Source organism: Plectropomus leopardus, chromosome 1 (assembly GCF_026936395.1).
Source record: "Plectropomus leopardus strain MGB_pleo_1.0 chromosome 1, ASM2693639v1, whole genome shotgun sequence".
Lineage (NCBI taxonomy): Eukaryota > Metazoa > Chordata > Actinopteri > Perciformes > Serranidae > Plectropomus > Plectropomus leopardus.
The window spans coordinates 20,998,907-21,014,519 of NC_142176.1; the positions used below are offsets into that span (position 1 = coordinate 20,998,907).

The 15,613-nt window shown below is 38.8% G+C and overlaps 1 protein-coding gene across 1 annotated transcript; it reads right to left on the reverse strand.

The window, feature by feature from the left end:
* Positions 1-2,929: 2,929 nt before the first annotated feature.
* On the reverse strand, positions 2,930-12,770 carry eif4g2a (eukaryotic translation initiation factor 4, gamma 2a). The gene is made up of 21 exons (XM_088082062.1): positions 12,722-12,770; positions 9,754-9,859; positions 9,573-9,629; positions 8,738-8,863; positions 8,450-8,552; positions 8,226-8,354; positions 8,068-8,134; positions 7,832-7,980; positions 7,531-7,641; positions 7,263-7,445; positions 7,029-7,167; positions 6,627-6,790; positions 6,419-6,526; positions 6,131-6,241; positions 5,934-6,038; positions 5,637-5,852; positions 5,260-5,518; positions 4,889-5,093; positions 4,544-4,752; positions 4,321-4,442; positions 2,930-4,066 (listed from the first exon to the last, which is right to left on the reverse strand). Exons 1-21 carry the CDS (start codon positions 12,768-12,770, stop codon positions 4,001-4,003), a joined length of 2,784 nt encoding a protein of 927 aa, XP_087938188.1. The 3' UTR covers positions 2,930-4,000.
* Between the last annotated feature and the right edge of the window lie 2,843 nt (positions 12,771-15,613).

Genomic DNA, 15,613 nt, shown 5'->3' on the forward strand with positions numbered 1-15,613 from the left:
TAAAGAGTTAACAGTACAGTACAGTCACTGACTTCTATTGGAAAAAAACAAAAACCACGAATCAAACTATCCTCCATCCGAAAACCTAAACAATACCGAGGACTTGGGGCCTCAAACTTCTTTTACTATTTTCTCTCACATCAATTACTGTACGTTCGTCACTGGACAAGCGGTTCCAATCCACCCTGGTTATATATAGAAAACAGTTTAGCTATACCCTCCCATTTATAGATAAATCCATCAGAACTCAAAACTGCTAGAAGTAACCAGCCTGGGACAGCTATTCTTTTAGCCCATGACCTTTGACCAAATTCAGAAAAAAAAATATAACACACCAGATCAATGTTATTTCCAGTATATCCGGCTAAAAGAAGTCATCAGGAAAAATATCAACACCACAACTTTTAAGCAACCATAGCCCTCTCCTCTACCTAAAGCCACCATTACTAAAACCTGAAAAGACACCTTCCCAAATATATAAATTAACATTCAAAGACAGTACAATATCAATCCTCACAGATAAATAGGCCGTAGACATCAGCAACCTCCCAACAGATTTCAACTGGCAAAACGCATAAAATAATACATTCTCTATGTCCTGCAATTCAAAAACTCAACTGATACAGTATAAAGTCCTCCACAGAACCCACATCAACACTCACAAACTCTACCGTACGGGCTTCAGGCAAAGCAACACATGCTCACATTGTCCCACCATAACTAATGCACTCTGGCTCTGCCCACAAATTCAAAACTTTTGCTTGAGGGACATGAGCCAACTATCTGACATCCTCAGCCTCAGCATCCCCTGTGCCCTTTTCTTCATTACACACTCTCAAACACCTCACATCATTCATATTAATATCATTTACCATTGCTAAAAGGGTCATATTATTAAATTGGAAAGACAGAACTACATTATCCATATTCCACTGGCTTAATTTACTAACAGACCACTCGAATCTGGAAAAATTAACAGCATCTTTGAAAAATAACGTCACATTCAGAACACCTGGTCCCCCTTTTTGCAGCACCTGTAACACTGATCCCTTTGTTTCTATAAATATCCCCCTTATATATGTCTCACATCAGCACTTTTTTTTCTCTTAGGTATAACAAGCTACAAGAAATCACAATGTGCAGCTTGTCCTAACAGCCTAATTTCTTCTCCTCTAGTTTCGTGAAGTCCGTCTTGTCCATTTGTTTCTGTCTTGTCTTGTTTGCCTTGTATGTCAAATGTATTCAACTGCTATGTGAACATAGGTATTGTGAATTCCCACTGTATGAATCTGTATATATATATACAAATTAAAATAAAAACACTTGGGACAAAAATGAAATTAAAGAAAAGACTGTTCGGCTGTCAGCACTTTAGTATCTTCTATTCACTGAAATGACAGAACCTTGTTAGCGGCTTTCTTCAATAAAAACAACTCTACTGATGGCACAAGTACAGTATAAAGAGTAAAAGCAGAAACAGCCAACCTGAGATAAAGAGCTGCAGAAAACAGGATCTCACTGCACTTCCGCAAACAGCTCAGGTAAACGCCTTTACCTGCCGTGTTGCGTTGGAAATAAACTTGCAGCAAAATAATGGGGACCTTTAGCTGTGGATAAGCCCACTGTCTTTAACCATCATTTACTCTAGACAAGACTTCATCAGTTTTAGACACACTTTCAAGAGGGTAGCCCTGTTTTAATGGAAAAGCAAATCCCTGCCGCACTGGACTAACACACCAAACCAAATCAAGCCAAGCCACCACATGACAGTGGAAGAAGGGTAAAACAGCACAGAAGTGGACCAAGAGACGGACCTGCCGCTCTCTATCTGTCAAACTCAGACCTACAAATAAAACTAGGTAGTGTATTTCAAATAAAACTGATACTGAACCGCTTATTTCTAAGTTTGGAGAAAGTTTGTGAATGGAAAGCGCCATACTGTTTCCAGCATAGAAAGAAAAGACAAGCCCAAAAAACTGATATCAAATGGTAAAACTAAACAGCGCTGCTCAAATATAAACAAAGATTCTGGTACGACGTTACATATTTCTTGCCTAAAATGTTACAGAAAACAAGTTTAACTTACCTCTGGACTGTGATGGGAAATGGTTGGTTTCAGGCCGGCCGCCATTTTCCCAAAAGGGCTTGTTTCACAGCGGTGCATTCTGGTAGTTGTAGGTTTTCTTCCTTTAATGCAGAGACAAATGCCACAGCCCATTTCCTGTTTCCTCTGGTCATGTTGCACCACCTTTTTTATTATTTAAAAAAAAAGACAGGGTCTTTCCCATGGTGCAATACTTCTTTTTGTTTAAATTCATCATGTCTTCTTAACTTTGTATACTTGATTTGTCTTAAAATGACAATAATGTGACCCTTAAGTTGATATAATATATATGCATTTTATTCTGTAACTAACTGAAAGTTGTTGCACTTGGCTCTAAGAAAATTTGTTGTTTAATCCCTTCACATAACAATACAAATTTAATTCAAAAGATATCAGAACATGCAACTAGTTAACTAGTTTTCCTCCAGACACATAACTTTATAACTTTACAGTTAGTGCCCAGTGTTAGTTGGAGTTATCAGTTTTGCCTGACAGTGCACCTATTTGCACCTTCCAAAAAACTTTTCTGTCAATACTACCTAACTGAAAAATTAGGACCATCACATGTTCAAAATTGTGCTTTTTTGATCTAATCTTAAGAAATGTGATGTAGAAAGTCAGTCCATCTGTCAGACCATAAAGTGTATGTGACTCACCCGGAGACAACGTCTGATTTCACTGACAAATGCAGTAAATTGTACATTTTTTAAAATGGAGCACAAAAAATAAGGGCAAGCCATTCCATACAATTTTACCAAAAACTAAGCAAGGATAAACAAGCAAGCAAACATTTCAGGTGAAAAAAAAATCTAAAGGACAATGAAATGAACTGTTAAACTTTATTAAAGGTTGATCTGTAGTTGTACACTGAACTTCTTGCACTCAATATTACAGTGACACCCCAAAGAAGGAGAAAGTGTACACATACAGTACATTCTTTGTAATTTCATGAAGATAAAAAAGACCATTTAAAAACTTGACAAATATGGCAAACCAACATAAAACTTCCACACAAGGTGGTAAACGACTGTTGCACAGGAAACTAAGCTTTGGCTGTCTCAATGTTAAAACCGAGACATTCAAGTATAGTCCGAGATACATTAGAGGTATATCCATATGAATTGATAAATTAAAAGGCCACACATATTGATTCCTTACAGCACAATAGTTTTGTACATAAAAAAGCTCTTGATTCATTAAACCAAATGTGGGTAACTGAAATCACACTGTACAAACCAAACAGTCCATTATTGTTAGTCAAATCCAAATTGTTACGAATTTTCAGACAAAACGGTCTGCTTAGTTTCAAGCACAAGAAAACCATTATAATTACGGCAGCCAACAACTGCAACTTAGGATTGTTTCAACAAATCAAGGCAAGTGTATCTTACTATTGCAACGACTCATGATGTTGAGCAAAGTGCATCTTAAATCTGATTAACAAATGCAGATAAAACAATGAGAATAGTCTCTTTGCAATAAGTCAGAGCCTTTTCTCCTTTGTAAACAGTTTTTAAGTAAATAGTTACGGCAGCACTTGGTGACTCCTACCAGATGTAAAAGGTGATAAAAATGGGTCAGGTTTTGGTGCTGGTACAGTTTCCTGCAAAATACTGCCTACTGTTAGAGAAAACAGCCCGAGAAATGTAGAAAACATCTGCTGTTGGACATCAAATTAGATAAAAAATTAGAAAGGAAAGCATAAATATAATATGAATATAATGATGGTGATGCTGGCTTGATCTTGCAAAACATTTCATAGTGGAATTGTAACAGTGGTTGGAAAATATTCATAAAACAAAAGAGAGGAAGGAGGGATGAGACTAGAAAGGACATATGGAGACAACTAAAAAAAAATTCATTGCATCCTGATAACACATGGCTTTGGCCTGTTCCTCAGTAATCTTCGTCCTCTGATTCCTCTTCTTCTGCAGTTTCCAGCCAGGTCAGCCACTGGTTCACCTGCACCATTAACACAATATCGTCATTAGATCAAGATATAAATCCGCTAAGTCCAACCGGTGCCCAAACAACGGCAGCCGTTTTGGGCCTGAGACCGATTAAAAACTTAGAATATCTACTGTAAAAAGAATAAATAAATAAATTAAGGATTATATTTTTAGATATTAAAACATTTATACAAGCTAGGGGCTAACATCTTTCCTTTCAAAAACTGTACAACCAAAAAAAATATTTAACAATGTAGATAAAGTTACCTGAAATAATGCCTTTCCTTTCCCTGGATATTCTTGGGTGACATCTTCTTTCCATGAAAGGAAGGCTTCTTCTTCGATTATTTCCATGTCATAAAAGTTCACAAAGTAGCGCAGCAACATACCTGAAAAAGGAGAGTAATGATTAAGCCTCTGTACTTAAGTTTAATAGCGTCTCTGACTTGGGCCTGAGCTGCTATTTTGGACGATGAGTGTGTATATCTACCTTTGGGGTAACCCTTGGTATTGCAGTGAACTTGCAGGGCATACAGCGCAGCGACTTGCAGGTCGATGTGATCGTGGAGGAACTTCTGCATCACTGGTTTGAAAGACAGCAGCAGCTGTTTCTCTTCATCCAGCTGCTCCTTACTGGGCGCTGAGAGCTGCTCTTCATCATCGTCAGGGTTGATCTCATAGGCAATGTACTGCAAGAAACTGGCAGACATGACAAGACAGACAAGACACTGTTAACTTGAGGAGTAAAATATGTTTTTGAGGGTTCAGATTGACCAACAAATGGTTGATAAAATGTTTTGTTTTCAGCAGAAATCTTTTCTGTCCACCGATATACCTGGTCATAAGGATGTTGACAAAGCCCTTGTCAGTGTGGAGTTTAGGGGAGATGTTGTCTTTGATCCACTTGTAGATGGACTGAGGAGAGGGATCTACTTTGATCTGTTTCAGCAGCTCCTTCTCCAGTTTCATCAGTGGGAACAAAAAGCTGAGACCTTTGCCCTCCAGAATCTCCAGCATCCTGTCCTTGTTCTGGTCAATTTCTACAGAAGTATTACAAATGCCCATCAGTAGTAGTAAAACACACTTATAAATGAAAACTCCATGAGATTCACATTTATTTCTTTCGCAGTGTATCACTGACAACTGAACTGAGCTTAACGAATGACATTATGTATGAACAGATGGTCAGAAAGGGTTTGGACGTACCAGGCAGCATCTTCTGCATGTTGACCGTGCTCTGCTGGAACAGGTCAGCCAGCCACTCGCGGTCCTTCAGTTTGACCATCTGCTGCAGGCAGAGCAAGAACAGCGGGAAATGTGCGCCGTTCTCCAGCTGATGGGCCAAATCTGTGATGCTGAACAGGTCAGCGATGATCGCGCGTGCTGCAAACTGTGCCAGGTAGGACTTCACCAGTGGTACTTCTTCCTCGATCTTGGGACACTGGTCCAGAACAGCGAAAAAGGCCTGTCACATAGAAACGGAACAATTAGAAACAAGTAACAGCTTGGTATTCAGACAGCAAAACCAGACGCGAGTATCATATTTTCTGATAAGTTGTAAGAACTAGTATTAGAGCACTGACCTGCAGCAGATTTTCACCAGTGGCTACGCCCTCAGTGCACAGTGCATGGACCAGGGTGCTTGTATGTTCCTTATCCTCATCTGAACGATCAAGCGAACAGACCACCATCTTGTTCAGCATCTCAGGCAGATAGTGCTTCGGGGCTTTCATCTCTCTCACAGCATTCACTGCCTCATTGATGTTCTTGCTGTTCAGGTAATCTGCCACCAATGTCTCCTACGACAAAAAGGACAGTCAGATATGGTGCGGTAGACATAAAATATATTGTGCATGAAGATGGCACAGAGAGAAACGTACTGTCATTTTGTGCAACTCTTCCTTTGTAGGAGGAGCTTTCTTAGTGGACTTTGCAGGTTTTTCCTGAATTGGAGGAGGATTGGTTTTCAGGCCAAGCTGTGGAGACTAAAAAAGGAAAGTCAAATTAATAAATGTTCCCAGAAACCTGCTGTAACCATATCTGTTTCACGTATTTGTTTCAAATGTACAACCGTTACCTGTCCGAGTGGGGAACCATGGGCACTTGGAGGAATCATAGTCATCTGTGGCTGCAGCTTTGGCATTTGTTTTTTACTCAAGATGAAGGACTGTGCCGGCCTCAGACTGATCTATACGGGGAAAGACAGCAAGCTCAGAACTATACCAAACTGTTACAATAGTACTCAACACGCAGTGTATAAAACATCCACCTGAATCAACAGGATCCATTCAGATACACTTAACAACTACAAATATACAAAAATCAACCAGTTTTATCAGTCGTTTATCAATGAACAAGGTTGTACCTCATCCACATTGACCTTCCCCTTCTTGCTGAATCGTGGAGCCATATCCTTGGACTGCATCTGCACTGAGTGATTCTGTTTGTGGTTGAAGACGGGAGAGCCCTGCCCCTTTAAAACGAGATTAAACAGATTTATATTTAGGAATGATGACTCCTTAGATTCACTGTCACAAAATACTTAAGTTACATTGTAGATGTACTTTACGTACCTGGTTAGGTTTCATGTACGGTTTGCTTCCCGTTTCATACTGAGGCTGGTGTGAAATGTTGCCATTTCCAATGTGGCCATTGTAGAGCGGGTTTGTGCGATGACGTCCCATGGTAGGAGAATAGTGGTCCTGAATGACTCCTGGACCTGTACCAATGCCACTTCCTGTCAAAAAAAACAAGACAATAAACATAAAAAACTGTTCTAAAAAGGATTAACACTAATTGATGAGGTAGTGTAGAAGGTGTGTTTGGACTACAGATTATTTATTATTTATTTATTTAGCTGTCTTCCTCAGCTAACACAGCAGTTAGCACAGCTGACACTCCAGTGGCCTTATTCACACAAAGCAAAAATTTAAACCTTTACTCTTATTTTTCAGGGGATAAAAGTTGTGACATACCAGGCATCTGCCCAAACATATCAGCCAGTCCGCCAAGAGTTTCCCTATCATACTTGATCCTTGATGGCAGGAAGGAGTTTTCCATGAAGAATTCATTCCTCATTCCATCAGTCGGAGGTGGAATGAAAACACCCAAATCCTGCAAAGTTACACACAGTTATAATTCAGTCATTCTCACACAGTCCATGATATATGGGCAGACAGTTCATAACAAAATGGACCGGGTAGACTAACCTTTACTGCATCCTGACGAACTTGGCTTATCGTCTTGGGTCCATTGTCAGTATACGCTTTGCGAGCAGCCCAGTTGTTCTCCCGCATCTCCACTGTATTCTGCAGCAGGAAACGAATCCTAGCTGGCAGTTCCTTGTTGTTCGTTAAGGACTGCATGCGGCTGAAGTACTGATCCATCAAAGACTGGAAGGAAAATGTGTTTGTTAGTATATGAGAGAAAATATCTTTTATGATGAGATTATTACTTGGTTGTTTTCCACACACTTACCCTAGCCTTTTCATGGTCAAGTTTAGGTCCCACTGTTTTCATTATCTGACAGAGGCATTCCAGGTCTTCACCCATATCCTTGAGAAGGACTCTCTTCTTCTTCTCCAAAAGCTTGGAAAGAAAGATGAAACATTAAATACCAACTGCTCTCGTTTCTTCTGTAGCTGTTGAGGTGACCTTCAGCATCTCAGTGCCAGGATGCCTTGGCAACAGCATAAGATTGTGGAACCACACAGGTTAAGAATACAAATAAGTTTTACGATTACACCAAACCATGTTAATATTATTAAGCAGAACTTACTGTTTTGATGCACTTATGAAGGATAGATTCATGGATGAGGTTAAGCTTGCCAAGTTCCCCGATGAATTTGATATTGCCCAGCATCTTGAGCTTTGCAATAGCACGCTGCTCCTCCTCGTCAGAGGTGAGGGTGTCATTTTTGTCATAGACTAAAGAGGAAAAGGAAGTTTAAAAAAAAAAAAAGGAACAATTCATGCAATGCTTGACCAAATTTGTATCAAACTTAATTCACTTACGCTCAACATTTTTGGCACGGTTCTCAAACTCATCTTGAAGCTTGGAAATCAGAAGCCTTCTGAAGGTCTGTGGAACAGAATTAGTTCAAAATCCAGACAGAAAATACAACAGAGTATTAAAGTGGGACCATATTCTTGTGCAGATCATAAACACTTACAGTATTTTGCTTTTGTGTTGTTTGATTTTCTGTTGCCTCTTCAAAGTTTGGTGCATCCTCTGACAAGCGGAGACATAGCTGAGCATATAACTGGCTGTACTTCGGCTCTTCGAGGGCTTTGTCAACAATCTGAACAGAAAGAAATAGAAAATGACGAATTGAGCAATGATTTTTAATTTAGGTTGTAGGATAAATACAGGAGCACTGCTAACGAGAATACTCACCAACAAGATGGTTCCTTTTAAGACAAGTTTCGACTCTACACCCACATTGAGGAGCTCCAGGCATAGTTTGTCAAACTTCTCAGGAGTCAGCTTATTAAGTATGCTGAAGAAAAAGGAAAGGACAGGAGTGTGAAAAATGTCACACTTTAATTAATGGTGTTGGTGTATTGTTTTTAATCAACAGCTAATCTCCAATGGGGTGTTCAGGCCTTAGCTTACAATTTAAATAATAATAAATACTCAAGAACTTACGTAACCGAAGTAAATGGATTTTAAATGGAAACTTACCCTCTCACTTTCCTGAAGATTGCATCATTTTGTCCTTTCTCGTTGGAGGAGTTGGCATCTCGTCTAGTGCTTCGAGAAGGTATCCATCTCTGGGCGCTAGAACCTGGGGTTTTCCCCAGGAACTCGCTAAAATGGACACAAAACTGTCAATACTACAGAAAAGAAACACGGAATATAACATCACAGGCCGCTTGCACTGATCTGTGTGGTGTGAGTTACTGAGCCTGTTTGATTGGACTGCCAAATAAAATGACATGATATATATGTTTCAGTCATTTAAAAAAATTAATAAAAAATTACAGTGAAAATGAGAGTTAAGAAGTTTTCCAGTTTTGCACGTCTGGGTAGTGCACATACTTAAACAAGTTTGTTTAAATACAAACTGACTGAACCTGTGTTTACTGTGACACTGTTATTATGGTTCACTCAGGAGCAGCTGTTGGGTGAAGTAAGCCATCTAATGCTAAAATTTGGTAAACCGGTCAATCTGCTGTTTGGTTCATTATTAAACCAGTTTTGTCCCCCTAAATAAAAGAAACAACAGTCCTGTTACTTGGATTCTACTGGCTGTAATGTCAAAATATCAACAATGACAACACAGAATCCACCTGAACCACTGCCAAAGCAGTAGAAGGAGTAAAAGAAGTAAAAGCTTTAAAATATTTGTCTTATCCTAAAAAATGTCTTCAGAAGCCACTTAAATCTTCTTCCCTTATGTGCTGACGTAAAATAAAAAAACATAGACACAGAAGTGCCATTTAAGCATAGTGGATATGGATTTAATGTGTAATAAAGATCACCCAGTTTTAAGTGAAAAGAAAATTTGAAAAATTACCTGTTGCCGACAGTCTTGGGATAGTGCTGAGGTGCACCCCCACCTCCTCCCCCCACGCTGTAATAAAATATAAGGAAAGGGGTTTTAACTTGAGATAATGAGACGACAATCCAAAACTTTCAGCGGTTCCAGAGGTTTATCAGTATAAATACGTCAACAGTCATCGAGCAATGTGTATTACCTAAAACGAGAAGGACCCCCTTGTGCAACGACACTCTCCACTTTGGCGGCTTGACAAAGTATATCTGAAAAGAATAATGTTCCGGGAATGGGAGGGAAAGAGCGACCTGGAAATAAAGACAGATAAAGTTACAAATTACCTGAGGGCCACTGGGTGTAAAATACAGATAAAATCACGTTTGATGGTTATCAAGCTCATTACAACCAGCCGTGTGCAGTATCCAGCACATTATGTTTACTTTTTGTGAATTGTTTAGCGGATTTCAACTAAATTGTTGAGTTCACGAGCGCTTGCACGTGTCCGTAGAAATGAATGTGAAAGGTTAGCACACAGCGTGGCTAGGTAATGCTAGCACGTTGCGTTGGCGGTGTTTGTGTCGCCGTCTCTTTCTTTGTGCTTCGCATTAGCGTTACCTTAATTCAACCCTAAAACCAAACCAGTCGGCGTCTGCTACTCCTGCTCACGAGCTGACGATGTCCCGAGTTAACCACGCTTACCTTACTTAACCCAAACCTGACCTTAATCACAGACAGCAGCGCTTCAGGAAGCCATATCCGAGGGGGAAACGGGAATAGATGTGATTTTTTTTTTTTTTAAATTGAACACGTCAGTTGATTGTTGACTAAATCAATTTGGAATAATTTGAAATCAAACTGTATTGCAATCCTTGGTGTAATCGGAAGGACGTGTTTCCCACTGATATCTCCTACTTCTAAAATCTGACAAAAAACGCGAAAACACAAAGGTGTTACAAGCCAGCGTAATGTATGCGTATTGTCAATAATCACAACAAAATCGGTATGGATTCACACATTAAAAGACTTTAAGTAACGTTAGACCAAAGGGAAAATCCCATCAGCTGATTATATGAGGTCTTTGTTCACACACCGGATGTCCACACACAGCGACATCTTGAGGGGTTTTGTTCAGCAGGCCGCCGGTTAGCTAACAGCTAATATGCTGTAAACAACCAGGGGAAACCGGTCGAGTTTTTCCTGAACGTCAAGCCAGTTCAGCTCAACTTTTCTATGTCAACGGGGTCAGCTAAAGCTAACCTTGTTAATCCACATTAGTATTTCGCCGCTTTGATAATCAAATATAACAAAAGACGAACTTCCTACCAGACCGGTCGGTTAGCTGAGTTAGCTCAACGTTAGCCAGGATTAGAAAGACACGGAAATATCTTACCTTTACAAAAGGAACGTCAGTGTAATTGATGTCTCGTCGACTAAAAGAAAAAAAATAAAGAGAGAGTTGAAAATTGAGCTGAAAAGTCGTGTGTTTAAACCCAGAAGGTTTGTTAACAGTTCTTGAACACGACGGCTCAGACAGAGGTAGCTACCGGCTACAGCGAAGAAAGAATGCTGACTGATCACCTACGTCATGCGGAAGCCACTTTTTGTATGGGGGCCGGGGCCGCCCCACACGTCACCATCCCACCCTGTCGACGTCACGTGCGAAACACCCCACGTTTCGCAATCTGTTATCGTCAAAACAGCAGCATGTCTGGTAATTTATCCAGGGGGGTTATTCGGTTTATTCCGACTTTACTGTTCAAGACATCCATGGTTTATTCTCTACAAGCTTATCTGGAGATGGGCCGGTGCCGGGGGAAATCAAGCATTACTCACCAACTGAGATTTTATTCGTATTTTATTTTATTTTATTTTATTTTATTTTATTTTATTTTATTTTATTTTATTTTATTTTATTTTATTTTATTTATCAACATTTTATTGAACTTTTTTTCGATTAAACATTGTCACCTATCGGCATTAAATCACACGACACATACATACATACAAAACAATAAAGCACAAAATATAATAATAATAATAATAATAATAATAATAATAATGATAATAATAATAAACACATTAGTCATTCTAATAAAAAAAATACCACAAACTATTTTTAACGGGTAAGAAAAATAGAGATGAAGAGTTATGCATGAAGATATCATTTTTAATTAATGAGTCAACATTATGGGGTGGTAATTCAAAATTCAATTGCCTATCCCATGAATTTGAACTAATAGGCTTTTGACCTTGTGACTTTACATCTCATATTTTGACTTAGTATTTCATAATTTAAAGTCCAAATATAAAATAGTGAGTCAGAATCTAATTGACTTTTCTTCTTATAAATCTGATTAAGTAGCTCATAATTTTGTCTTTTCATCTCTATATTTTGAGTCAAAATTATGAGATGGCGAGTAAATATTATACTGTTTCATAACTGTAACTCACAATCTTACAAAGTTTACCTGATAGTGACTATCTTCTCAGAGTTTTGAAATTCCATTTCACCATTTTTACTTTTCATCTTATAATTTTGACTTTTCATATTATTATTTTGAGTTAAAATTATGAGATAGTAACATTCTTGTGTCCTTTAAATTTGGTTTAGGCCCTCTATTTAATAGCATTGATATGCTATCTCATAATATTGGGCTGCAGTTATTAAAAATGTAACGTTTAATGATCATCATTTTGACTTTTAATCTTATAATTTTTATTTCATATTTCATAATTAGGGTTTACTGTGAGGATTTTTATTTTTATCTTGCCCTTTCATTTTAGCTCTTTCTCCTTTCCTTTGCAAAAAATAAAACAGTGACCATATAAAAGTGACCCCAATCATAGCCAAAAAAGATTGACTGTATCATAAAGTCACCAGTGAAACTATACTGATCCTCTCAGGGTGACACAATATTCTTGCCGTCCTCCACAGGGATGTTCACGCACTGGGTTAACTTCAGAGCATTGACTCAGGGGTTGCCAATTCATTGTTTTTACTCAAGGATGCCACAGGAGGAGGATCAATGACTGCTGACACTCAAACCAACCACAGTCTGCCACCCTGATGTATAATTCTAAATTTATTGGGACATGCAAACATGATTAAGCCATTTATTGAGTTTAAGCACATGGCTGATTTCACGCTCATCCTTCCTGTTTCTGCCCACTTGTGAGGGGATGTAAAGGGTTAGACGCCTCAGCGAGCACCGGCCGCATTTGCACGAAGTTGTCACAGATATTAATGGTCCCCAGAGGATTCCTAATGGTTTTGATGACTACCTGACCTTTAAAAAGCTAATGGCAAAATTTCCATAGAATTTGCAGTGCATATTCATGGGCCCCACAGGATGAATCTTAATATATGTAATAATCACCTGACCTTTGTTGTAGCACCGCCATTAGGACAAAATGTAGACATATTCCCTTTTGTTTCAGGGCAGGTTTTAACAGTTTTTTCAGGCTTTGTGTGAGATCTAAATCTGATGAGGTTTGCACTTTATGTCATGACCTCATTTTGTTTTTCTCTGGCTATTGGAAGATAGCATAGAAGCTGTGGGGTGTAGCAGTTAAATAAGAACTTCTTTGGACTGGGTGTATTATCAAGAAAAAAACACCCATGGTATTGTTCACACTGACTTGGTAACATGAGTCACTTCCTTGATCTGCCAGTAAATGACTACCCTGCCAGATCAGGCTGGTAACGCCTCTGCGATACTCAGGTTACATGGTGCCGCCCATTCTGAAAGATAAGCTCTCATGATGATGAACAAATCCAGATAAGACAAAAACATATTAAAAGAAGCTGCCAAAGTCTGTTTCTGGAACTCATGAACTTTTATAGAGCTCATGAGTAACTAACTGTAGTGCAAAGGCGATATGTAATCTGCACAGTTCATGATAACAAATTGAAATAGTGTGTTTCCACTGTGTTTTTGTGACATGGTCAAACCTGAATAGTCAGTGTGACTGGAACTCTTTGTGCTTACATTGTCTTTGGTGGTAATACATGCTTACATTTAGTACTAACATGACTCTAACATGAAAAACAAGATGTAAAGAATACTTGAGTGTCTCAGGAAAATAACATTTGCAAGTAATATAATGGAGGTTGAGTTTAAAGAAATAGTTTAACATTTGGGTAAGAGCATTTTCTTTTGAAGCATTAGATAAAGTGGTAGAGACCACTCTAACAGTCCTACCTGTTAAAGTTTCAGTGTGTAGGATTTAGGGGAATGCATTGGTTTCTTTAGTGTATAATCACCTCATTTCAACCACCTAAAACGCAATCACAACATCTGCAAGTCACCAATCCCATGTCATCATGTTGCTGATTCTTCAGTTGTAGGATGGAAGAGAGAAATATTGACTATAGACATTCGCTTAAAGTTATTACACAAAGGCATATTCTCACTGCATGTAATGTTTCTTAATATGTGATTTAAAGAGATCTACATGCTGTCAGCTGCCCACAAGAAGTTTGAGGACATTGTGAGGGGGAGACGCTGTCCCTGTAAAAAAATAACGCTTGTCACTGTAGCCTCATTCACATACGCACATTCAGGTACAAAATATAAATTATGATAAAGACACCGTCGGCACTGTAAAGAGACAGTGGTATAGAGGGTCAGACACTGTGCCTGTGGGCATGTGGAGTTTGTCACTAATTTAAGACGTATAGGCTACCAGTTTAGCGCTCTAAATTGAAAATTGTCCATGTAGTTTTCCAACATTATTAAAGGCTTTATTTGCACATTTCAGAAGATGAAAGTGTTGCTTTTGCAAAGCCAAATTATGGCCTAAATGTGAATGTTAAATAAATGTCACCAAACAGGCCTAGTGAAAAAAAAGATCACTGGGATTCTTAACATCTTTTTACCAGTGATAATAGTAGTGTCATGAAATTATTTTCAATGGGAAAATGCTTCCTGCATTGTGTCTAATATATAGAAAATGTAGAAACTTTTAAAATATGTATTAATATTTTATATATAATATATTGTAATATAATTTGCTTTATCCTTTTATAGTAGTGCAAATCCACAATTTGTAGTATTTGATATATGTGGGTAGAGAAGATAAATGACATTCTTTCATCTAGATCCTCCTCCAGGAACGATCAGACATCCAAACGAGTTCCAATCACCCTTTCGTGATGCAACAGCCTTTAATTAATTTGTGCCTCAACATCCTAAATTTCATTGCGAAAAGTACCAATGTGTCTCTGCTTCCTGTTCCACAGGTGATCAGCTAAGGTTCAGAGAAAACCTGCTCACTGGCAAGTTTGCTTCACGGAGCATGTTGCCATAGTAACTGACTCAGGGTGACACTGAACTGGCTTTGTGAAACAGTAAAGTCAGAGTTTCCCTCATCTCAGGCTCAACATACTCAGAGTTTTCATTAATCCCGCTTCCTGAATTAGGGCCCTGGAGAAGTTTCAGCTGGTTGCAACTTGCAATCCTCACCACTAGATGTCACTAAATCCCCTTAAATCTTACACACTGTTCCTTTAACACATGAGTACCAGAAATCATCCCCCCCCCCCCATTTGTTATATATTTATGCAGCGTGACCCCCTCAAATGCATCTTGTGACCCTCTGTGATGTCCTGACCTGCAGTTTGGGGTGCATGGGGTTTCCTTATTGACACACCCTGATATGCTCATCAATTTCAAAGGTGTTTGTTTCATCATGTTTATTAGCCTATATCATTTTCCCTGTTACTCAGGAGAGCATTAGACCTTTTCTGTGTCTTCACTCGTTTGCTGTTTCACTCCCGGGAGGTATCAATCATTCATCAAAAGCAAAATGAAGCCAGTTGTCTGTCAGTAAACACTCCACTCCAAGTTAATTAAGCCCAGCGTGCCAGTAGTGTCAGTGAGGGCTCGCTTCGCATTCGAGGAAAAGTGTATGGTTTCAGTCGGAGCCGGCGTGAAGTTTGTTATTATTTCATATGGTTTGTTTCTCTTTGATGTGGGCTTCACTGATCTAAGGATTTAGTTTGAACCCGCTTGGACCTCCAGTAGAAAGATTCTGAATGCAAACTACATTTTGACACATTA

What these genes read in the sequence shown, in the direction of transcription:
- eif4g2a (XM_088082062.1), bottom strand. Translation starts at nt 12,770, where the DNA reads ATGCGGCCGGTGCTCGCTGAGGCGTCTAACCCTTTACATCCCCTCACA. An exon ending in CAACACAAAAGCAAAATACT is followed by an intron (nt 8,135 to 8,225) that starts GTAAGTGTTTAT and finishes TCTGTTCCACAG; the next exon opens with ACCTTCAGAAGGCTTCTGAT. An exon ending in GTCAACATCCTTATGACCAG is followed by an intron (nt 4,753 to 4,888) that starts GTATATCGGTGG and finishes CATGTCTGCCAG; the next exon opens with TTTCTTGCAGTACATTGCCT.